This window comes from Harpia harpyja, chromosome Z, assembly GCF_026419915.1.
Source record: "Harpia harpyja isolate bHarHar1 chromosome Z, bHarHar1 primary haplotype, whole genome shotgun sequence".
Lineage (NCBI taxonomy): Eukaryota > Metazoa > Chordata > Aves > Accipitriformes > Accipitridae > Harpia > Harpia harpyja.
The window spans coordinates 30,570,837-30,595,005 of record NC_068969.1 but is presented as its reverse complement, the minus strand read 5'-3'; the positions used below and the strand labels follow the sequence as shown (position 1 = coordinate 30,595,005).

General features: G+C 40.5%; 1 protein-coding gene across 2 annotated transcripts in view; it reads left to right on the top strand.

Annotated features, from left to right (window-relative positions):
* Positions 1-14,799, top strand: part of ADGRV1 (adhesion G protein-coupled receptor V1) — a 295,859-nt gene extending 281,060 nt beyond the window's left edge. For both annotated transcript variants that reach the window (XM_052777368.1, XM_052777366.1), the window contains 3 exons: positions 4,034-4,225; positions 5,854-6,031; positions 14,540-14,799. In XM_052777368.1, the coding sequence (XP_052633328.1) occupies positions 4,034-4,225; positions 5,854-6,031; positions 14,540-14,658 (489 nt within the window). In that variant the 3' untranslated portion in view covers positions 14,659-14,799. The remainder of the gene's footprint in view (positions 1-4,033; positions 4,226-5,853; positions 6,032-14,539) is intronic.
* The last annotated feature ends 9,370 nt before the right edge of the window (positions 14,800-24,169 follow it).

Genomic DNA, 24,169 nt, shown 5'->3' with positions numbered 1-24,169 from the left:
TGAAAATACTTGTGTGAGAAGTATGATGCATATTAGGTTTTGTGTTGGTTTTTGTTTGTTTGTTTGTTTGTTTGTTTTCTTTAATCTGATGCCTTGGTGTGTTTGTGTTTATTGGAGCAATAAAAGTCCTTTATCCTACAAGACCAATTTAAAATTATGTGATACAGTAGGCATCTTGGTTTTCTTTCAGTGTGTAAAAAGCAGATGATGAAGAGGTTTGTTGATGGCCTACAGTCTGTTGTACCCTTTCTCATTACTATTAGCAGATTTATCTCAATTTCCAAATTTAGACATACTGTAGTGTCAGCACAGTGAGTTGGAACATGCAAAATTAGAGGATAAAGAGACAGATTGACTACGAATGTCAAATGTGCAATGAAGGCTTTCTGTGGATCCTTCAGGTTTGAATGTGATCTTATGAAGTGTAAAATGTATTCTGTCCTTTTACTGACAGTGGTGGAAGTCTGTCCTTAATTTACTAGCTTCCTGCAGCTGTCACTCCACAGAATAAATCAATCAAGCTGTTGTATATGAGAACCCCCCTCACACCCATGCATGCACAAAACCCTCCCACAAATTATAAAATGTACCAGGAAAAACCTCCCTTCCTCTCCTATAGAGAACTTTCCACAGTCTTACTGGGCAACTTGTTCCAGTGCTTAATTACCCTCACATTGAATATGTTTTCCTTATGTCCAGTTGGAACCTTCTTTGTTTCAACTTAGGACCACATTTTTACCACATTTTTAACAGAGATGTCATTGCCTGTGTTACTAATATCCATACCCAGACCTATTTTCTTTCGATCCCTTTGGAGTGTGTGGGTTTCTTCACTGAATGTCCTGCAGGTCTGGTAGACTTGTCAACAGAACTTGACTATTCTGTGCATTTCATATTTGGTCCAACTGGCAAGGACAACATCTGTGTGTCTCTGAAAAAGTAAAGTGGTGCCAACTTGGCCAAAGTTGTTTATATGATAAATGCAGTGAAACATATATTACAATGCCAACAGCTTTATTTTCATAGTAGTTTAAGACTATTTTTACAGTATTAGAAGTTGAAGTGAAAAAGAATATAATGAGTGTCAAAAGTGCGATGAAGGACAATTCAATTCTCAAACCAGTGCTTTTGAAAAAAACCCACTGAGACTGTGAAAGCTGTGGTTGCACTGACACAACCAGGTGTCTGCATCGTGCCTGTGCTCTTTCAGAGTGAACACCTTGGTAGCTGCTGGTGCTAAAATAAGCATGGATGAATACGACTTGATCCATGGCATCTTCATGTGTAGGATTGTTGGAACCCAGTGTCGTTTGGGCAGGACCATTTGCCTTGTTTTGATCTCCCAACATTCAGTTGCAGTGGTTTCTAATAGAGATACAGGGTAGTGAGAATAAGACCACAAACCCCTTTTGATACTTCAAATAAAACCACAGCGATGCCACATAGGAACTCACCTCTACAGAGTGTATCTTCTTGAGACTTTAGATTTGGATAGGAATATGGGTCCAAGAAGGTTCCATCCTTTTTCCAGCGAAGCAAGAAATGTTCTACCCAGCAGCACAGTTCCTGTGTAATCGTATAACCTACTTAGGAGTGTTGGGTTTTGTTAGGTATAAGCTTCTGTTTGTAAGGCATTGCCATAATATTTTGCAAGAGTGGGAGAAGTAAAAATCACAATTTTTATTTCTGTTAGCTAACTCAGCCTGTGACTCCTCCTGTCCTCAGACAGTCAGATAACCTCCCCGAGTCCATGTGCTCATTATGGAAGGACCCAGAGGAGCTGTCTCATCACCCATCTGCATCACTATGTGGGAGTTCTCTCAATTGCACATACTGAAGTTCCTTCTCAGCCTCTAGAAAAGGGGGTCTGCAGCCGGAGTGCCACACGAGGCGATGCATCTCAGGGATGCTGGCTCCTGCTGCCCAGGAGAAGGGTCTGTGTCTCTGGATGACAGTGAGGGGCAGAAGTGGTGGCAGCAGGGAGGAGTGGTAGCAAGGATGCTTTGGGTGTCAAAACGCCTTTCTGTGGTTCTGGTAGAACAATAGTTCCTCAGAAATAGCACTGTCCGAAACACAGAGAGTTACATCAGGACACCAGGCCGAGTTAAGGAGATAATTGTGGCACTTTATTCTGTTTATTTGTTTTAGAAGAGTGAGTGTCCACGCTTGGGGCTGCACAGCAGAGGGACATAGCATGGGCCTGGCATACCAATGCCTTATGTCCCTGCGATTCTGAAAGACACGGCTGTGCAGCATTTTCAGCTAATGGGTTTTCTTCAAAAGTACAAAACCACTTGAAATGTGTGTGCAGCTTTTGTGGCTAAGTCCTCAGAGACTGAAATGCCAGAGGCTGCTCTGAATTCAGTGTCATCACTGTTATCTGTTCTTCTTGGGTTTTTTATCCTTTTCATATCCATTAAACAACTTAAATTAAAAGAAATCCATTTGCTGGTCCCATTATGCTTGACCTACATCAGAGTCCTTGGATTTGTTTATAGAATGAAAGGACATTTTTGTTCCTTTCTAGTGTCTCTGAAGTGCAACATGTGTTTGCATAAGTTTTTTGGAATGTATTTACTTACAGGTATCAGAAAGAGATTTCCACTCAGTAAACTGCTCTGGGTCCTCATGACAAAAACCTATAATCTGGAAAAGTGGGAAAATGTTTCCTCAAAATAGTTGGTTTTAACACTTTTATTTGCTGGTTTGCTGTCAAAAAAATGCAAACACTGAGCTGTATGGCTTTATAGCAGCTGTATGAGGGTATTTGCAGTGTTTGACCAGCTAGGATTGAAATCCCATTGAATCCCATTAACTTCTGTTATGTGTCACTTTGGACCAGACTGTTTTGCCATATAGTTTTGGCATTAGAATTTATGAATTTGTGGATCATGAAGTGCTGCTGCCTGTTTTATAGGGATTGAAATGAAAATATATCTTGGGTATTTGCAGTCTCCATGTATTTTCAAAATTCCTTCCATTAGGTATTTCCGAACATAATTAGATGAAACTCTTTACTATTTATAATCCCAGTTATTACTTTCATGCCAATGGTAACCTTTCCCATAAATTGTTCTGTTTAGTACAATTGGTTTCAGGGGTCTAGAAGACAATGTGAAATACAAAAAACAATGCAAATGTAATTGTATTGCAGCAATCAGGAATAATCCAGAAGTCTTTTGTCTATTCTCTTTTGGTTAACCCGTTCTTTATTAATCATTGAACTGGTTGATTTATCAATTGGAATGGATTGTTTTCCCTCAATATTAGTGCAACTTAAGAATTAGAGAAAGTCAGATTTCATATTCAGAAGTTCAATCACTGGATTTCTTTGCAAACAAAAGACGTGGTTATAATACTTTTCTTGGCTAAGTCTAAAGGTCAAAATTAGCAAGTTTTAAAGAAGAATTGCAGAGGCATACAGCAGAGCCTTTGTAGTAATCACAAATGAAAGACAGTACTGAATTAGTGGATAACATAGAGAATCTAATTTATAGTTACAACTCAGTATCTATGATGGCAGCAGTGCAGTTTGCATGAGATTGAAATTGGGGCAAGAATGCAAAGAGCCAGCAGGTCAGTAAGGAAATAAAGAATTGTGGCTAGGGGCCAGCAGCCAAATCCTATTGTAAGGGTGGCCCTTAACCACATTTTCACTATTATGACAACTGTGAAACTTGATTTGGTTTTGTTGTTGTTGGGATCTTGGCTTTGCTTTGCAGTTATGTGGGCTCAACCAAATAATCATTTTCAATTACTCTTTTGGGTTGGGTTTGTTTTTTTTTTGTGTGTGTGTGTGTTTAGCTGGATGCCTCAAGATGTGAACTTACTTTTAACTTTCAGATCTCTGATGGGCAGTGACGCCGTCCGTTATTTTCCGTAGAAACTGGCCACAGCCCTTTGAGGCATGGACTGCTGGTGTAAGGGAGCACATCTGCTACAGCATATAGGACCTTGCCATGACTACGTTCAAGCTCTGATCCAAGCTCCCTGCATTTCACCCACTGATGTTCTTTTTCTCTTTCTGTTTCAGGGTCTTTATGTCTTTGTGGTATATTTTATCCTGCACAACCAACTTTGCTGTCCTGTGAAAGCAAGTTATACTGTAGACATGAATGGGCATACGACTCCAGGATCAGCTTTTTTCACACATGGCAGTGGCCTGCCAGCTGCAGGTGGAGAGATCAGCAAGTCTACTCAGAACCTCATCAGTGCTATGGAAGAGGTAACAGTGCTCTATAGTCATTACCTTGTGTATTGGAAATGTACCTGGAGATTTAAGTGGCAGTACTGAAGTGTAATACACAGGAATGAGATGCTAATTATTATAGGTTGGCTTTGGGGAAGGGAGGATTTTTTTTTTTTTTTTAACCATAAAATTTGTTATCTTTAGCCATGGTGATATTCTTGGAACTTACAATTCCCTGGTAACATCCCATCTAGAGAATTTCCCCTTTTCTACTTGAGTCTTCAGTTTGCTATAGAGGCTGGTTAAAGTGTTGTCAAAAGTAGGTCATGAGAAATCAAAATATCAAGTTAATTTTTTCAGCTTTCTATAGGTCTTAGATGAGTTTTAAGTCTTTAATTTTCCAAAGTCATGCTGTGCAAAATTTCTGGAAATTTTAATAGACTAGAATAAAATTAAAATAAAATTAGAATAGAATAGAATAATTGAATTGAATTGAATTGAATTGAATTTTTGAGGGAGATGATTTTCAGTCTCTTTTTTGCTGGAACTGGAATGCTGCTAGTATCACTTTTAACTACCTGTAGTAAACCAAGATGACTTTTGCTGCTATGTACATGTGCATGTCAATAGAGCTAGTTGAAAATTTTTCAGCTAAACAGTTTTTCCAGGAAAAATTTAATGGAATTGAAATTTTTTGAGGGAACACCAGTTCTAGTAATAATTTTTGTGGAAAGCAAGCTGCTCGCCTGGCAGCTGTTTTGCTCATTTCTTTACCTGCTTAACTGTAGGTTTGTCTGGATTTTGAAGCTCCTCAGGTGCCTCCTGGCAGACCACTGAATTTATTCAACTTCTCAGTGTCTCACTCAAGGTGGTCCCTGACTCCCCAGTGCAGTGGACAGCATAGCTTTTCAGCTCTACATGGCAAGCTTTTATGTTCCTGAGCTCCTAAACAGTGGATGAGCAATAAACCAAGAAAAAATATTTTAATTGTACTAAAATATATATATTTTTAGAGTTCAGTATTTTGGCTTTTCATCACATTTAAGGAGTTGTTAGATTTAGAAAACCACCTCTTTTCTCATGAACAGAAGTTCTGATTTTTAGTGCAGCTTCACCTTAAACTGAAGCTGAAGATGAACTATAGCAAAGTTGATATCAAAACTGTAGGTCTGTATACCACCACCAGAACCTTCAAAGACTGGCAAATTACTTTAAAATATTGTATTGGTAAACATGGGAAGCAGTGGGTAGCCACCTGTAGATCATAAAATGGAAAGTAATGATGATTAGTGGAGAAGGTAGAAGCAGGGTTCAGCAGAGGAAGAGGCAGTGGTAAGACAGGAGTGAGCTGGAACCTGTTGGTGCTTTAATCTAAAGATCTCCATACCAGGGGCCAATGTTCAGAAATAGCAATTTTTTTCAACTTTTTGAGATAGCTTGGACAGGCATAATAAAGAAAAGGTTAAGTGACTTGTAATCGAGTTACATATATATATATATTTCTTTAAAAAAAAAAAAAAAAGGCTAGCTGGTTCACTACAGAAGTGACAGAATAGCTGGTTCCAAAATCTCTTGGTCTTGAGTTCGGCTCTAGTCATAGTTTCCTGTTTCTATACTATAGTTTTGATGATTACTGCATTTCTATGTCTTTTTAAACTTTGCAGGTGCCTGCAGACTGGGAGAGGGCATCCTTGCAGCCTGCTAGTCAAGCTAGTGCTGCCTTTAAGCAGAGTCCACAAAATGGCAATGTTTTCCACCCTTCTGGAGGATTTAGTACCAGCTCGTTGGTTGCTGATGAGGAATCACAGGAGTTCGATGACCTAATATTTGCTTTAAAGACTGGTGAGTGACTCTTCTCCTTGTTCCTCAGAGGTTGTTATGTTGTTCTTCACCTTAACAGTGTCACCATTCCAAGAGATCCAGTTAATGAGATCCATTAATATGATTGCCAGTGAAAATCTGAAGAAAAATTGTTTTGCCTTGGACTGGTATTCCAAGAAAAATATTGTGTAGACTGTCTAAAATAACAGAGCAGGAGTCTGCAAAAATATATTTTGAGTCATGATGTTAAGCAGACTTACAGAAAGTAGCAGCAGATTGGAGGCTCTCACATTTTTTCACAAGTGCTTAAATGGCTAACTTGCTGCCTCTAGACATGAGCTGTCTTGTCTTCTTTTCCTTTCTTTTTCAAATTGATATATAGAGTAAATAAAATGCCTATCTTTATTTTATACATATATATATCTGTGAGAAACAGCATAACTTCATAAATATTGATTCTCCCAATAAGTGTAAGACAAAACATTTGCATAAAACACATTCAGAACTGAAAAACGGTGTACACCGGAAAGATAAACTAAATAGACTTCTGCCCAAACAGAAGAGCCAGCTATGATGGGTTCACCATGCTGCTGGAGTACAGAAGCAGGAGAGGTCGCTCTAGGTGACCACACTCAAACTACACCTGCAAAACAAAACAGCTGTAATCAGATTCCTCTCAACAGCCTTAGAGTTCAAATCTTCAAAATCCCAGGCTTTGCCCTCAGTTATGTATTGCTTTTCTGCCTTCTCACCCACTCCACCAATGAAACTTCAGGTTATTCAAATGATGATATAAATAGATAGCCAGACGTGGCCACTGGCGGAAGAAATTAAGTGAAACCTCATTCAAAGATAGGTCAACATGGGAATGTCTGATAAGACAACCGCAAGGCAAAGGAGCTCCACCTGATAAGACCTGGCAGATGCTAACCCAAGCCCACCTCCTCTAGGCACCAGGGGGAATACAAATGGACAGGCTTGGTAGTAGTAGATCACCTGCACAGTCTTTGGGGATACCATCAAGCCTCACAAGAGACAACAGCGAGGTACTGGTGACATTAGCAGGTTAAGTGCTTTGGCACTGATAATTTCATGGGTTTGCTCCCTTCAGTGACACCAAGGAAAACAGTCAAACTGGTTAGAAGACTGGGAATGCTGCTAATGAATGGGTAGTTTTGTTCAGTATATTCATAATACTTTATCTCCTAAGCCAATTTCCATTGCAGAAAACTCGTCTAATTATGAAGGTAATTGGATGATTAATAACTGGCCTAGTGCTAAGAAAAACAAAATTTTATGAAGAATGTCACAAAATTTGTATTGTACCTATTAATTTTCCTGGATATTTTGCAGTCTACTTCTATTTTGTTATGCAGTTAAAGATTTTGGGCAAGACTTTCAAATCTAGGTGCATAAGCTTACAGTTACAAACCTTTTTTTTAAGTACCTAAAGAGGTAGTTTTTACTTTTTTACTCCTTCCTGAATGTTTTGAAGGAAACCAGATAATTCATAGATAGTTAATAAGATATGAAGCCATTCACATCTAACACTCCCACCATGGCACAGTGTTTACTGCTTAAGCAGCTCAATTGACATCAGTTGGCCTATTTTCTGCATTAAACTCCATGCACTGTGGAAGACTGAGTCTTAAATCATGAAGAACAATCTAGGCAACAGCAGTAGTTAAAACTCATGGTTAATATAATTCACCGCAACTTTAGCATTTAATGACTTTTTAATAAATCTTCAAGCTGCATCCTTAGTTAATTTGCTTTCAGTGCTTCTAAAGGAAGTAGGTCTAGAACCAGCTTTTGATTATTTTGGTTAAATTTTATTATTGTCTTCTTTATTAATAATTTATTATAATTTGTTCTTATGAGGCTTTCGTATTAATGTGATTTGCAGCAGAGACTTCAGGCCACAGTTGGAGAGAAATATTTTTGTTTGCATTACTGATTCAAGTAATACCTGACCATTTTACCCCAATGCTTATTCATGTGCCCAAACTGTGTCCACAGCAACATTACAGGGGCAAAAAAAGGTGGTTTCTAAGCCAAACCAGTTGTCCCACTTGTTTCCAGTCCCACACACAACATTTGAACAAGCCAAACTGAAGAGGCGGTATTGAGGTTAGAGTAGCTTTAACCACCAAAGTAAATGTTTATCAGCTATTGCCTTAGATACAAGCTGTAGCTTCAATGCGACTTTTAACAAAAAAAAAGTGAGCTTTTCTGTAACTAAAAATTGTATCTGTTTTACTACTTTCATCCAGATCTGCTCTTCAGTCCAGTTCAGTCCATGGCCAAGGAGTCAAGGTGCTCCCAATAGCATGAGGGAGGGAAGTGCGTGGAAGCAATAAAAAGGGAGATGAGGTTGTGGAAAGTGGGATTTCTTCTCTGTTTGGCAGTATAGGCTTATGCTGCTAAAGTATTCACTGAGTTTTTCATGATACAGTTAAGTCAGCAGGCGCTGAAAGGAGCCCGTCTCCTGGTCCCCCCGGCAGCACATTTCTTCTTCCTCTCTTGCATCGTTGTTTGTACTCGCATGAAACCGCAATAACTCAGGTTACAGCCTTCTCCTCTCCCTCTTCCTCTCCTTCCTCTCCCTCTCACCTTGCCACTCCACATCAGCTTGGTGCCCTTTGAGTACCAGTCCCAGCTCCAAGGAAGCAGTGGTCATCAGCAAATGGAAGACCAGAACTTCTCTAAATAGGCTAAAACGTATGGGCGGCTGAGATGCATTTTTGCTGCCTTGCTCCGGTCTGGCATTTGCTTTAAGTAGTGCTTCTCGAACCTTTTTAGACCAGGCTTTGTTTCAGTAGGCTGAGAATTCCTCAAGCAGACAAGACCCTGGGAGAGCAGGGAAGAGGTGCTTTGCACCAGAGTAGCCATTTTTATCACTCCTAAACTGGGAAGTGTGGTTCTTGGGTATAGAGGAAGAATAGAAGTGCTTGCTCTGCTATTGCTTGAGCTTCACCTCTGATAAGCAGAAACAGAAACCTCCATTATCTGTCATTCCCTAAAACTGTCAATCTATAACCAAACTCAGCCTTAGCTGTACTAAAATACTAGCTCCGACTCTGAAGGGTGGCTGAGGATCAGCACTGATTAGCAGAGGAATATGCAAAAATGTCTTTATGCCTCTTTGTACTTCATTTGTCCTTTCTGCTTATGTAGTTTGGAGCTGTCTGAAGGTTACTTTAATTTATGCCCACTGTCTGTAGCCACAAGGTTTAATCTGGCAGCCAGGATCAGTGAGAATGAGAGCATAATCACAGCAAAGCTAAAATCTCATTCCTGTCCTCCCACCCCACCCTTGCACTGCAGCTGGCCACTCTCAGCAGTACAAATGAAGGGTGACTGATGTAGGTTAAAAAAATCAAACAAACCCCCACTGCACAACTTTATTCTTTAACTTGCAACGGTTTAGTAATTTGCAGTTTGCAGTGCAGCTCCACAAATAGATGCATTGGCACACTTGGCCTTATTGCTAAAGAAATGTGTTGTAGAACTGTGCACTTAGCCCTTGGTTCCGTAATCATTAATGCTGGGCTTAATTACAGATTAACCTGAAATACGGACTGGGTCAGATGAAGGCACACAACTGCATTTCTAGCAAATTAGGTGGACAACAGTGTACTGTTTCTTAGCCAGCTTTTATGCTAGCTTTATGCAAGCTTTGCATCACGTGGACATAGAATTTTTTGTTTGGTGCAAGAAATGCAACAGCTGGACTTCTTATATCATAAAGCCACGGCCTCTGAATGCCTTATCAATTAATTCCTCCTTACCATCAAGTATGTTCATGTCCATACAGGAATATATAGTTAGGATTCACTACGCTCACTATATCACCGCATCTCTTATACTGTGGGAATCTTTTGGAAGGCCAGCCAGCTCCAAGGCAGTTTATGTGAAGGAAATTATAGAACAATTATGGTAGGAAAAAATAATTTAGGGGCATGTCCTGCCTATTGATATGTGCTAAACCCCTTTTCTTTTTTTTATATTTATGAATTTGGCTTAAATTATTTATTTTATTATATTTCATTTATGGCTTTTATAATGAATCAAAGGCTTAGCTTCTACTGAGAAGGACAATTATTTACTAATTAGTTCTTGTTAATTGCACTAATTAACTTTAAAAGTGCTGTTATTTTGGGCTAGATCTCGTTTTTCCTCTGATTTCTTGTGCAAGGTTTATATTGATAGACAATTTATTAAGACCATTGCCTTCCAGATTGTCACAGTCATATGTTATTGTCATTGAGGCTAAAGCCCAATATAGCAGAATTCCCTAAGGACTTCTACTCTGGTTAGGTCCGGGGAGTTAAAAAGGGAGCCAGCAGAATAAAAGTAGATGGAATTTGTCCCAAAGCAGCAAGCTGTCCATCAGCTTTGCTCTAAAGCATTAATACCATAAACGCACGATAGCTTTACTGATGTCTGAGCTTCCATCCACATTCCCACCTCCTACAAATGCTCTTGTCCTCCCCCTTGTGTGATGCACAAAACTGAACCAATTCATTCCTTTGGGTGAGATGTTAATGCAAAACACAGGAACACCTTCAAGAAAGGCCCAACTCCTCCAATGCTCACTGGTGACCCACCCCTGTAGGAAGTTGTTTGCAAAGATATTTATATGTTAGAGCAGAGAATACCAGCCTAGCACATGGTACTTTTCAAATATATATTGGACAGTATCAATGGAGGCTATTGCTACATCCACATCTCAGTGTACTTTTGCTCTTAATAGACACATATGTGATAAATCCTAAATAAATATTCTATGTAGAGAATACTTGGAAAGATTACTGTGTAAGTTAAAAACCTCCCAGAAATGCAGCTGTTACAGTAATGATGCTATATAAACCAACTCATAATTTTCAATCTAATACTGCTAGCGTTCCAAAGTCAGCATTTTTTAAACCTTGGTGTTACCACTGTAGGTGCCTGGTTTAAGAATTAAGAATCTCATGTTGGGCATCCTGAAGAAGAGGAAACATTTAAAATTTCAGATTCTGAAAGGTGTTCAGTGCAATCTCCTGGGGACTGTCTGTCACAGGGTAGATTAATTGTATACAGTGGCAAAGTGCCAGATTCGTGGCCTGCCTTATCAATCTACGTCATTTCTGTTTTGAAGGGCTCACTTCACAGCAAAAAAGGAAGGAAAGGTAGCCAGTTTGCATATTAATTCAACTTCTCATTTGTGATTGCTCACGAATATGTTACCTGTTGGCTGTTGAACATGACAGCATAATATCCAGGAAGCATTTTTAGTGCAATCTGAACTTTATTGGTAGAATTCTGAGTGTCTGTTGGTGTCATTTCTGTAAAGACAAAACCCTGAAAGAAGAATTAAAGTTGGTTCGTGTAGCTTATTAATTTCTGTCTAATACATGTTAGACATACAATAAAAATAATGATTGATGCAGAAAACAAGGTGGAAGTGCTTACAAAATAAAAAGTCTCTCCAGAGATATGAGTACAGTAATTACAAAACAAACTCTGTCTCCCTCAAAATGTTGTAGTGATCTGAGGAAGCAGATGATAACAGCGGGTGTTCAAGGGCACGTGGGAAGGGCCTGACAAAATCCCTCAGCCAGTAGATGTCACTGGAGGGATCTTGCTGGGTTTGCAAGAAACTGGGCTCTGACTTTCCAGTTTCTAGCTAGTCCTTTGATAGAAGAAGTAAGGCCTCATTTTCCTGCATCTTTTTCTTAAAATAGTTTATTCACAAATTGGGGAAAAGTAATACTCCCCGTTGCGTACCTACAATCCAACTCTAGCATCTGTAGGGGAGCACAAGCTTTTGGGGATCTGATTGAGTTTAAATTCTGCTCCAATCTGAGAACGCCCCGGACCTATGAACTCTGTGAAACTCCATCATGTAAACAGTCCTACCGTTCCCAGTCTGCCGGCTGTTTGGTAAGCTGGTATCCTGGTTATGTTTCAGCTCTCATTCCTCAAAAGGATCAGCTCTTACATAGTTTGTCTTTGCATCAGCAACAGAACAAGGCCCTTGTAAACCCTGAGTAGCCTACTTCAGTCTCTGGTTTACCAAGCTCCTGATAAGAACCGCTGTAACAAAAAAACCTCTTCTTACTTTGCACAAAGCACACACAAAGCATGCACACATATGACATTTAAGAATATACATAGTGTAACACCATATTAGACCGGTATCCAATCTTTTTATAGTGACCAGCACAAGATTCTTTAAGAAAACCCATACTGAGCAATTGCAGTGTAGCCACCAGTAAGACAAATATCTTTCTAACCCCAACAGTCAGTGTTCATCTTAAAATCTCAACCCGGGATGGTCATATTTATGTAACATGATTTTAAATGTGTTCAATAATGCATTTTTTCCCTTTTTGAAATTTGTCCCCTCTTCAGCCTAAAAAAATATTTGAGTGAATTCCAATGTCAATGATGCTACATAAGAAGTATTGTTTAGTTTCTCCAGTCAAAGTATTTTATTTACTTCAAGGTTATTACTTTGTTCTTCCATCAACAAAGAGTAAGTACTGCAGTCTGATTTATCTTCTGTATTACACTCGTGTTCCCTTTCTAAAACAGTTTTAGAGAAGATAAGGAAAAAAAAAACCAAATAACTTGCTTATGCAATTGCTGTTTTTCCCAGGACTGTCAAGCAGCTTTTAGTTATCAGGACCATGATTCAATGAAAAGGTTAAATATGCATATAAATTTAAGTCAGTAAGTACTGCTTAATCATCTTCAGTACACTTATAAACAAGTATTTTAATGATTCAGAGCCTAATCTTCTTGTCTTTAATATTTGATCTCTGTATGTTGACGGATTTTTGCTCTTGTCATACTCTGACAGTAATTGCTGGTCTCTCAAGAGCTTGGGTCATACAGACCGAAGAACAGGACTCATCTAGTAGATGTCAATGAATGCACATTGACTCTGCAATCCAAACACCAAATCCAGGTGTAAGAAGGATCGCAGTGCAGAAATACCTACTTTTCACCTGGATGCAGTAGGGCTGGGTTCACACAGCACTGTACCTGAGTTTGGCCCCTACCAGGACTTCTTCCAGACCTCTGCAGGAAAGCCTACCTAGTCCTGCAGGTTCTTCTGCTCAGGTTCTCTGAACCAAGCTCCATATTCAAGATTACAGCCTGACTTCCCACAGCAAAGGGGCATCCCACTGCTGCCCCCTTTTCCTTACTTGTTTTCTACTTAGGGGGTGGTAGAAGGAAGGGTGCTATGGAAAAACTTTGTAAAAGGGGAACAATAGGAGGCACAGGAAATTATGAGGTAACTCCAAAAAAGTAAATGACCCTTATCTTGTCTTTTACTGAACAAGCCAAAGCCTGGAACATCAGCTGAGGCAGAAATAAGAGATGCACTGCACAACTGATAGCAACTCCTGAAAATATTTTTTAGTATGAAAATGCCAATTACTGCCTCTCCCAGCATACCCTGCTCGGGGCTTTTTGAGCCAAATGTCATTCCTTTGCAACTCCCTTGAACTGCATGTAGTTACAGATCTACTTCTGCCCAAAATGAGTAACTTCCCTAGTTATTTGTAAGTCACACTGCTGTAAGACCATGCCTAAAATTAATCTGCCTTGAAGTCACCATGCCTAATTACACTGATGTGCAGTTCTCAACAAATTTAAAGCCTAGATGGCCTAAACCCTAACAAGACCCATGTATTTTTTAGGATTTGCTCTACAACTCAAAGAGAGCAGCTGAAAATGCACTAAAGTTCATAGTTACAGCTGATATTCTGTGAAAAAGTGGTCTGAAAAAAATACACATTTCCTAAAATTAGTGCAGGATTATGTATCTTCACACTAATCAACTCACACCCCCCCCAAAACAAACCCAAACAATGTCCCTGCAAAAACAACAAAGAGGCAACAAGCTAGTAGAACTCCTGTGACAAAAGGATGGAGAAAGTGGCCCCCTGAGGTCTCTTCCATACATGTTTTGGAAGTTTCCATGGGCCAAAGTCTAGTATTCTCTCACAGCAGAAGAAAAACACAATACACCAGCTTGTGCCAAGTGTGGGTTTAAAGAATATTTACTCAGCGTCTTTTCTCATGCTGAAATTACAAACCTATTAAAAGAGCTGGAATTATAGTTTAACAGGGAAATTGTATCATTAAAAATCAATTCTTCGTGAAGAAGTCCTTGGAAATACCAGACTGTAACAGCCAGACCATGAACCCAGCCTAAACCAGGCCTTGATGTATGCTCTTGTGATTTCAAGGCAACCTCTGAATAGTTATTGTACCATTTACTGAGACAAATAAAGTAACTGACAGTGGAATTATGAAAAAGCATATCTGGATGGTACAGAACTACATCAGATAACATTATAATCTGTGGATTCAGAATTGTAGAGAAGGAAGAGAAAACTTGCCACATCATTGTGGGGTAGGGAAGTACTTCAATAATCAGAATAAGGCAGAGCAGGTCACGATACCACCATTTCTGTGTTGGGATTTCATTCTCACCGATTCTTTTGCTTGTTTGTTTTGCTGTTTCAGGTGCAGGTCTCAGCATCAGCGATAATGAATCTTGTCATGGCAGCCAGGACGGTGGCAGCATGGCTAACTCCCAGATCGTAGAGCTTAGAAGAATACCCATAGCAGACACTCACCTCTAATTCCATGGCTTGCTTGGTTTTGGGGTTTTTTTGGTTTTTTGTTTTTTTTTAATTCAAGCCTCAGTATTTTTATATTTGTACTTCCTTTTGCACTAAAACACTATATGAAACTGTGTAGTAGAATGCTGTGAGCTTTCCAGAATGTTTGCTTGAGGTTTTGTATATCAGAAAATAAACTGTAAATTTTTTACAGTGGCTGACCATCAATAGATACCATGGCAATCGGCCTAGATTTGTACCTTGCAGCTAGATTACATATTTCACAAACTGTAGCTTTTTTAATTAACCTGTATGTGTAATGCTGATTAATAAAAACAATAGAGTCTGTTTGATAAAAACAAGTCTGTTTATTCTGCTCGCTGCTTATGGAGCTGGAAGATGATGCAGATACCCTGTTGCACAGGATAGCCTTTTAATTACACAGTTGTTCTAAGTTTACTAAGCTGCCCTCTTCTCACTGGTTTTTGAGTACCAAAATCTGTGAACTTTAAAAATTCAAATAAAGACACAGTCTTGAGCCAGAGAGCTTGAAATTTAAATTGTGACATGATAAAATATGCAATGCTCTGAAACAAACAGAGGGAAGGGGAGATGAAGGACAAGAGTGAAACCACTGGCAGCTGCATGCTGTCGACTGCGTTACCTTGCTGGTTTCATAATATTAAACTCTCACTCTCCTCACAGTCAGAAATAAGGGGGAATTCCAAAGAGCTGAATTTTCTGTTAGTCTCTGTAGGTGCTACACAGATATCCTTGTTCTGATTGAAGGGTTCAAGTACTGCATTACAAACAGAGTTAGATCAGTAATCTGGGGTCATAAATGAGCAAGAAAAGTTCCTCCCTTGGGAAAAAAAAATATAGAAGTATTTCAGAACTGAGAGGGGGAGGCAGGCTGATCTCATAGGAATCATTAACTCTGCTTCTCCACAGACACTGGAAGAAAAACACATTAAAGCAGGAGACCAAGGGAATTTTCCTCTGAACGTTTCTGAGCATAGTATAGAAATACAGTAAATGAGAATGCAAGCCTTTCATACTTTCTTCAGGAACTTGCCTAAAGGCTTAACGCTGGGCAAGCTTTGAGCAACAACCTCTCACTTTAAAAGAAAACTTCTCTTGTGGAAATATTTCTGTGAATTTTGCTATAGTGATATACAGATTTTGCTGTATCTAATTACTTGTTGAGCTGAAAAAAAACCCAAACAAACCCCATTTCTGTGTCCCAGTTCTGTAATAGCTGGTAGGAGTGCACAGCTTACAGTCATCACTCATATCCAAAGCAGACATAATCTTTAAAGTCTAATGCAAAAGCATTCACAGACACAGGAAACTATTTCTAGTCAGCAAAGCCCTTAAACAAGCACTTTTTAAGCATGCATTTGCATTGATGGGAAATGGAGTATTTCTATATTTAATTAATACAAGTTGTGCTGCATCAAGTCTTAAATTTCTGACTCCCAGGAATTTTGTTGACTCTCTTTATGCTGGTCACACTACAGATCAAACAGGGCCAAGTCTTTGTGGTCAATGGCAAAACTTGGGGGGGGAAATAAGCCTTGCTTCACCATGGGCAATATACAGAAGCACAGGCCAGTCAGGGAGACACATGCCCCTGTGCAGAAGGAACAGCCTTTAAAATTGGGTGCAGTGCATCTGAAACATAGCGGGCAAGAGTGAACCATCTAAGCATATTTTATAATTCACTTTTCTGCCCATACTTACACCTGCTGACAAGAGACTTTCTGGGCACTTGAATGAACTGCAAGTATCATCAAAACAAGTCTCTCAGTCTGGAGTTAAAATGAGTTCTGGACACTTTGGAATATAGAACTGTTTTATTTTCTACACAGGAAACCTGGCTCGTGAAGAGTTTTTTTATTTTATTTCATTCTTCCTGAATCAACTGAGATGAGCATTGCCCATTGCTGATACTTCTCATCTCCCCACTAAAGCCCTAACATGAAGCCTGGCCCTGCAGAATGATTGCAACACTTGCTCAGTTGCGAGAGAGTCAGGGCTGTAACAGATGTTTCATTACTCCAGTACATGCTACTACATGCTGTGAGAAAGCTTATAAAAGAAGGATGTTTTGTTTGATTTTGACTCACCACCATAAATGTTAATACTTTGTGTCACTTCAACTTGTTGCACAACTGGCCTGGTTAGGGATTTACTGTAAATGCATCAGCATTTTCAGAGCAGATCAGTTGGATGACGTCTGCTGCCAGCATTTCTTGAGTTTTAAATCTCTAGGTGGTGCTCACACAGTTTCAGATCATGAAAAAATTTTGCTATTGTTCTAGAACCACTTTTTTTTAAAAAAATAAAATATTCTATCTGTAGGAAATTCAGTGTTTTAATAGCATGGGTCTCTCTCAGCTCCTTTTAGCTGTTCGTTGAGCAGGTGAGGATTGAGATGGGAGCAGGGTAGCTGTGTGCTCTGACTCAGAGGTGCCCGACAGCCACACCTGGACAGGAGGAGTACCTTCACAGTTGGCTTGACTTAACCTAACCACACCGAATGCCTCCTGTGGTTCTTCGATCTCAGGCGTTATTTAAAATTTGATAAACATTTCTTTGTTTCTATGAGATGAATAAATCCACAGCTAGATAGCTTTCAAACCAACTGTTACCATGCTAAGTTGGCTAACTTATTCAGCCCTTTGCTTTGTTCCTGTATAATGAAGATCACCAGGACACTTGCTGCCTTTGCTTTTTCCCCTATAAAAGGAGCCACCATTTCTCCACAAGAGGCCATTCTCTGTGTTTCGAGGCACAGAAGGAGCTGCAATTAATATGGATGTAACGTTTCGTAGTTCACTGTGTGAAGGAGACACCTTTTCCAGACAAGATTCACCTAAAGCTACTTAAATATGTATGTACATGAGACGAATGAATGGATGTGTTCAGGGGTTTATCACCACTCATATGCCAACATAAGTAAATTCACTTTTTAAAATTATGTCTGAATATATTTCACATTCAAGTGCATAAGTGATGAACAATGCTAAGTTCAACAGACATCTTTTAGGTGGTGTTTTAGAGAAAGCCACCGTGGTAGATTCTGATTTTTTTTGTGGTACATATCCAAAATAAGTCAATTCATGTCAGCGACTTGAACAGAAATATTCAGATTTGTTTTTCTTTAGAACCTAGTTGAAAGCCCCAGTATATCCATGTTCTGTCCCTATCGTGCAAATGCTTAGTACTCCAATATCCTACATCCAAAGTCATCATCCTGCTGAGAACTGCACAGTGAGAGCTTTGATCTGCAAAGGATTAAATTGTATTGAGAACTTTACAGCAATAAAGTGCCTATGTGCTCAACATAAAATTATGTTAAATTGACTGATCATACAGAGGTTTGACTAGAAAATTGCTTAAGTTCAGGCATATCCTCCCTTCAGATACATTTCACTATAGTTCAGCCTATACTGTGGACCTTGAGCTACTATATTGTAGGTTTTACTTCACCAGCACTGGTGTAAACCAGTAAGAAATCAGAATGTGTGCCCAGTTTGCTGACAGCAGAATTTGCCTCTGTGTCACTTCTACTGGCAGTAACATGTAGTGAAATAGCACATGCAAGTTTGGGCTCATCTGCTCAATTCAATATGTTATTCTGTTAATTTGCACAGAAAAAATAAAAAAGATTTTCCATTTTTCATTTCATGGTTCAAAATCACATTCTGTGCAATAAATACATTGAAATAATTACAATGCAATACTCTTGTATGCAATAAATACATGGAAATAATTGCAATGTAATACCTAAGCATTATTGAACAAAATACCTGGGATTAATGATGTGCTGAAACTGAGAAGACAGTTGTGTAAACTCGCCTAAATGGTGGCCCCAAACCTCTAAGAATGATTTCGTTTTGTTGCTTGAGTTTCAACCAAGTCAAAGTTATGTTCATGGTAGAGATGGCATTTTCACAAATACACAAGATTTGGCGAAAATTATAAATACCTTTTTGTTGTTGTTGTTACTGCATTTCAACACTTTTGCTTTCTGTGCAAACCTAAAGACTGATGTGGCATGTCTTTGGTCCTGCCTTCCTCCTTTGCATCCCTAGGAAGGTGAATGCTTTGCTCTTCCTGGAGGTGGTGGTTTTACTAACAGGATTATTTTGCCAATGGTTCGTACTACAGACTGCCAGAAGGACTTTCCCAGATATCCAGAAAAGAGAAGCGTATTCTAGGAACTGTCAGCACAGAGGTTGAAAGCACAGAGTTAATAACCCTGACATCGCTCCCTGCCTAAAACGTACAGCTTGGAGATGACCCCAGGAACATCTCATAACAATGGCTGGTGTCAAAAGTGCAGAGAAGGGTTTTTACTGAAGCTGTCAGTGATTTTCCCCAACTTAGCAGGTAGGCCTTGAAGATGGTGTGGTCACTCCTGTGCCGTAGTACCCCTGATCTGAGCACACAGTGATTTTATCCAGAGATGCTCTAATTTCCAAAAGCTGTCTTCAGTGTGGCTCTACTCATCATGCAGAGCAAATAGCAGCATCTGGCCTATCTTTTGATGGTTCAAACTATGTGTGAAACAGAAGTATGTGTCACCATGCACACACAGACAGAAAATAATTACAGGGTACAAGAATTTAATATCATAAAAATAAATTCAGTTTCAATCTGGAAGCTAAAACATTGCGGTCCAGGTTATGAAACAGGTTTCCCTGGAAACTTCTTGGCTCCTGCTTTGCAATTGCTGAACCGAAGTTAAGCGTGTGATTTCCCAGTTTCCTAACTGGAAAGAGTCACCCATCCAGGCATGGGATATATGGTGCAAGAAAAGGGGATACTTGAAATCTCCCTTTGCTGTCAGCCTCCCGCAGTCCACAAGCATATGACGGACCACCTACAGCCCCTCTATGCAACGCTGCTGCCTCAGGTCTGTCCCCCACAGTGGGGAAGCAGAGAGGCAAATACAAAAGATTTTCCCATCTGGCAAGGACCAGACAGATTTCAGCTCCATGTGCATGAAGGACCATATTTCTTTTTGCATAACAATGTGTCCTGGAGACTGGGGCAGGGCCGGAGGAAAAGAACAGACCAACAGTGGTCTCACTTGAAATCCTCATTGAGTCCTGATATAGGGAGATAGCGAGTTGTTCCTCACCAAGTGTGTGCATGTGGTCCTTCCTATAGGATGGTCAGCCCTGCCGCCTCTGCTGCAGCACACAGGCAGTATCTGCAGCAGTGACTCAAAACGGGCTTGTTCTCTGGTGCTTCAGCCCCAAAATGAGCCCTGTTTGCATCTGTTCTCCATGCCAGGGATATTGTTTGCAATGCTCTTTGCAGCAGAAATCTAAAAATAGCCCACCAACAGACTTTCTTCTGCTGAAGGATTGATCCTTCTCCCTGATCTCCTGCTTGTCCAGCATCTCAGTCGCTGCTGTGGGCCCACATTCCTTCCCAAAGAGATTCTTTATTCACTTATTCCTTCTAACAGCATTTGCCTCAATAGCGAATGGGCTTGTGCTTCCTCTTCTTCAGCCAGGCCTTTGTAAGGACATAATGCCAAACACAAATCTTCTGGTTTTCTGTCTTGTAAGAAGGAACGGGTTTCCTTCTTAATTCTTTGTTCTTCTGCAGTTACCGTGTTTTGTACCTTCTGCTGGATAAGGTCCTAAGAAGTCATGTCCTACTCCAGCAAAAAACACTTGAGACCATCCTCAGAGTTGAGCATATGCCTACTTTGGCTATTTGGATGGCAAAATACACAGTTCACTGGTTAATGTGTCTCCACCCATATGAATCTTGTATCCAGCCGTTGTCTGTTATACATTTAATAAAGCTGGTCTAGCCATTTTAACTGGGACTTTCTGCAAGTTCTGGGACATGCATGCTCCCTTGTGGTATCTGTCCCAGCGAATGCTGAAACCTTGCCTGCGCTGAGGCACAGCCATGCTCAGGCAGTGGAAACTCTCCACTCTGATCATTAGACTAGACTCAAGGTTTAAGAGGTGAGTTTGAATTTGGTGGGGCTGCAGAGGGCCTGAAACCCTGCCCTCATCTGTTAGCAGTGCTCTGGTTAGCTGTTTACTGTATAAAAGGTGAGGTGTCTACAGCTTCTGCCATCCCTTATGTGTGTGCTGGGCAGTGCCTTGGAAGGGTGAGTAGGTCCTTCTGGCAGGAAAAAAAATACAGCTGGAGAGCACAAGCAAAGAGAAGAAACTGCTGAAAGCTTCCTTGCCTTCATTTTTTCATGTTTTTCCATTACCCAGGCACTTCCCACTGTCACCATATGCATGATGCTCTGCCTTCTAACGAGCATTGCCTGCTGATTCAGAGCACCTAAGGCAAGCACTGCGATTCTCCTCCAAGGGCCACGTCCCTACAGCTTTTAGGTTCTTCCATCCTGAGAGCTGGATATAATAAGAATCATGTTACTTTACAGCACTAAGGGGCTTTTCAGGGTTAAGAGTATATCAACTCCTTATACTCAGTGATGGCAGAAGACCTCTGTTGCACATTAGAAGACTTCTAATCCTGGTCCTTTGTGGACTAAGTATGAGGGTAAGACCTGACCTACGGCAGTGGTGTGGACCACTGCTGGGAAACAGTCTGCCCACCTTAAAAATCATGCTCTGCTGTGGAGTGCGGAGTGAGAATGAGCAGGGCAAATGCCAGGCAGTTACTAGCAAGCCTTCTGACTTGCAAATGGAATGGCTCATTACAAACATTGGGAGATTAATATTAAAGATAATCCTCTGAGCATGGAAAAGAATCCCACATAGCCTCAGGAGATGGACAGCTAAATCCTCGGAGCCAGTATACACAGTTATACCATCCAACCCCGGGGACACAGACCTTGTTTTTGAAAGCAGCATGCTCTAGAGGAGAAAGCAAATGGAAAAACAATATAATCTTGCTTTCCCAACCCAGAAAAGGAGCCTTGAATGTTCACAAAAAACAATCTTTTATTGCAAAGGAAACAGAAGTTGAGATTTTTCTGCTCCTCATAAAACTGAGGCTAACATGATTAAAAATGTCATAGCTTTCTGAAACTGTGAATTAGCAGAGAAACAGTGTGCATTTCTGTTCATGTCTTCTCTGGTTATATTCAAATACTCTCAGAAATACTGTTAGAATTACTCTGAGGGGTTTTTTTGTGGAAGTACTAGCCAACAAGAGGCAGTGTTTTACATACCATATGAAGTAAGTTAACATCTAGATCATGAAACACAATGTCAGTGCCTGTAGACCACAAGTGCTCAGAATTCATTAGTTCTGACTAATTGAACTGCTTGTTACTTATTTTAATCTGATATCTACTCTAGAAGGAAAATTGTTGTGTTGAAACTAATTAAAGCCCTTTTTTTTTTCTTATATGAGTTTTATATTAGTGGTGGCAACACATATTTTGCTCAAAATTAGGTCCATTATTTCTGGTTTTCCTGGGGGAGAGGGAAATAAAGGCATGCTTAATTCCTTGTACTGGAGAGAGAGCTTCTGTATTGTGAATAGCTCAGTATTTTATGAATTAGCCTCAAATGTAAATAAATAAATAAGACTTTAAACAAATAATACTTCTTGGATTTGGGAGGGAATGTTTGAAAGTGAAGTGTTTGCATGTCTACATTTCTATAGAAAGAAAAAAAAGAGCAGGAAGGGATGAGGGATGTTTAATCCCATTAAATGTGAAGAAGAAGAAGACTGTCTTCCCAGTAAGACCCATTCTAGGCCAAAACTGAAAACACGGAAAACAAATCAGTGACAGTGGGTGTCATTGTCTTAGCTTGATCATTAGCAACTGCAGGATTTTGCCTGGGGTGACTGTTTTCATTTGTACTGGCAGGGTACAGTCGGCAGTCACCACTCTGCTGCTTGTCAAGGTCAGATCCTGATCCAGTGGCTCTCAGACAATATTTCTTAACATCAGGTTTCACTGGCTAGAAGTTATATTTTGTATTTGCAGGCATGAAAATTTGGTCTTAACTGACTGGTGGTGTTAACATCAATGCTATTTTTGGTTTGCAGGTGGAGAAACTGAATCTCCAGACCTCCCATAAAAACCTGGAATACAACATGACAGTCAATCCAGTGTGAGACTATGGCGCGTGCAATCCCAGCAAAGACAGCAGAATGCAATGACTGACACGTCCACTTTAGAAAGACTTTACCTGATCGTGCCTGACCATTTATATTGATATGTGAGTTTGCCCTCAGCCATCCACCTGCAATCCTGTGTATTGGCATACACTTGGTCTCAAACAGGACACCTGGCAGCTGTCTGTCCTGTGGAGGAGAGCAGAGGATGCTCAGGGAGACCTGATGGGCAGAGGTACCACCTGCACCGGCAACACAGATGCAGGTGGCAGACCTGGCTCACTCGCAGCCCTTGCACCATAATGCAGGAGTTTTGAGCTCTTGCCACCCACCTGCCATCCTATGCAGTGTCCCAGTATCAAAGCACTTAACACTCACCTGCCCTTGGTTTTCCACTACAGAATCGGGAGTGTATCTGCAACCATCGGTCTTATTTCTGGCTAGGACTTCATTAACATGAAGCTCACCATCCACTCCCCACATACACTAGACATGCACACAACAGGAGTCTCCCTCCAGGAGGTATTTGCATACAGCAGAGACAAAATAGATTTTGCTTCTGTCACATCCTTTGCCCAGAGTCTCGCTTCCCCCTTCTCCTGCAGCCACAGTGACAGCCTTGGGTGATGTCCAGATGATGACTTGGATATTCTGCCTCTCACAGTCCTTGGGGGTGTTTATCTTTGCTCTAGGATCATGCTGTAGGGATGATCTTCTTCCAGAGGACTATTGCTGGCATCCAGACTGCAGGTCTAGGTGGGACAGAGATAAAACATTGCAGTGCCCATGCTTTGGATGCCTTGAGGGTGGAGAAGAACTAGTTGCACCTGATCAAACCCTACTGTATGTCTTCAGCTTGTGCAGTCTTACGGGTCATGCAAGTTCCAGCTATGTTCTGAAAGAAAAGCAGTTCATTGACTGGACTCCCATGGCATGCATATGACCAGCATGTTAGGAAAGAGCTTTGGAAACTGGTCTGGCACAAGGTGAGAGAGGGAAAGGACATAGGAAACTCCAGATCTGGGCTCTTGAGGCCAAACACACAAGTAAGAGGGAGCAGACTAGCTTGCTGGTGTCTTGGGATCTTTCCAGGTATCAGCTTCAGCCTATACCAAGGCTACCAAGAACCCTCATTGAATTGCATGACGTGGATCATCTGGGCCCACAGCGGCCCAGCCCACAGCCCAGGATCAGCAAAGTCTGATCTGGCTTCCTTGTAAGCAGGACCTGAAGAGCTGTGGGTGTGAAGCTACCGTATCTTTGCTCAACCCGGCACTCAGCCAGGGTCAACCCACCACAGCCAGATTACCTAGTCAATAAAGGTGATTTAAAGTCTTGTGCTACAAGGCTCATCCCTGGCTGCTTGGTTAATTTGTCTCTGAGGCCATAAAAATAGCTCTGTTTGATTCTGAGAGGTTGTTTCAGGCTCATTTTTGTTTCTGGATTG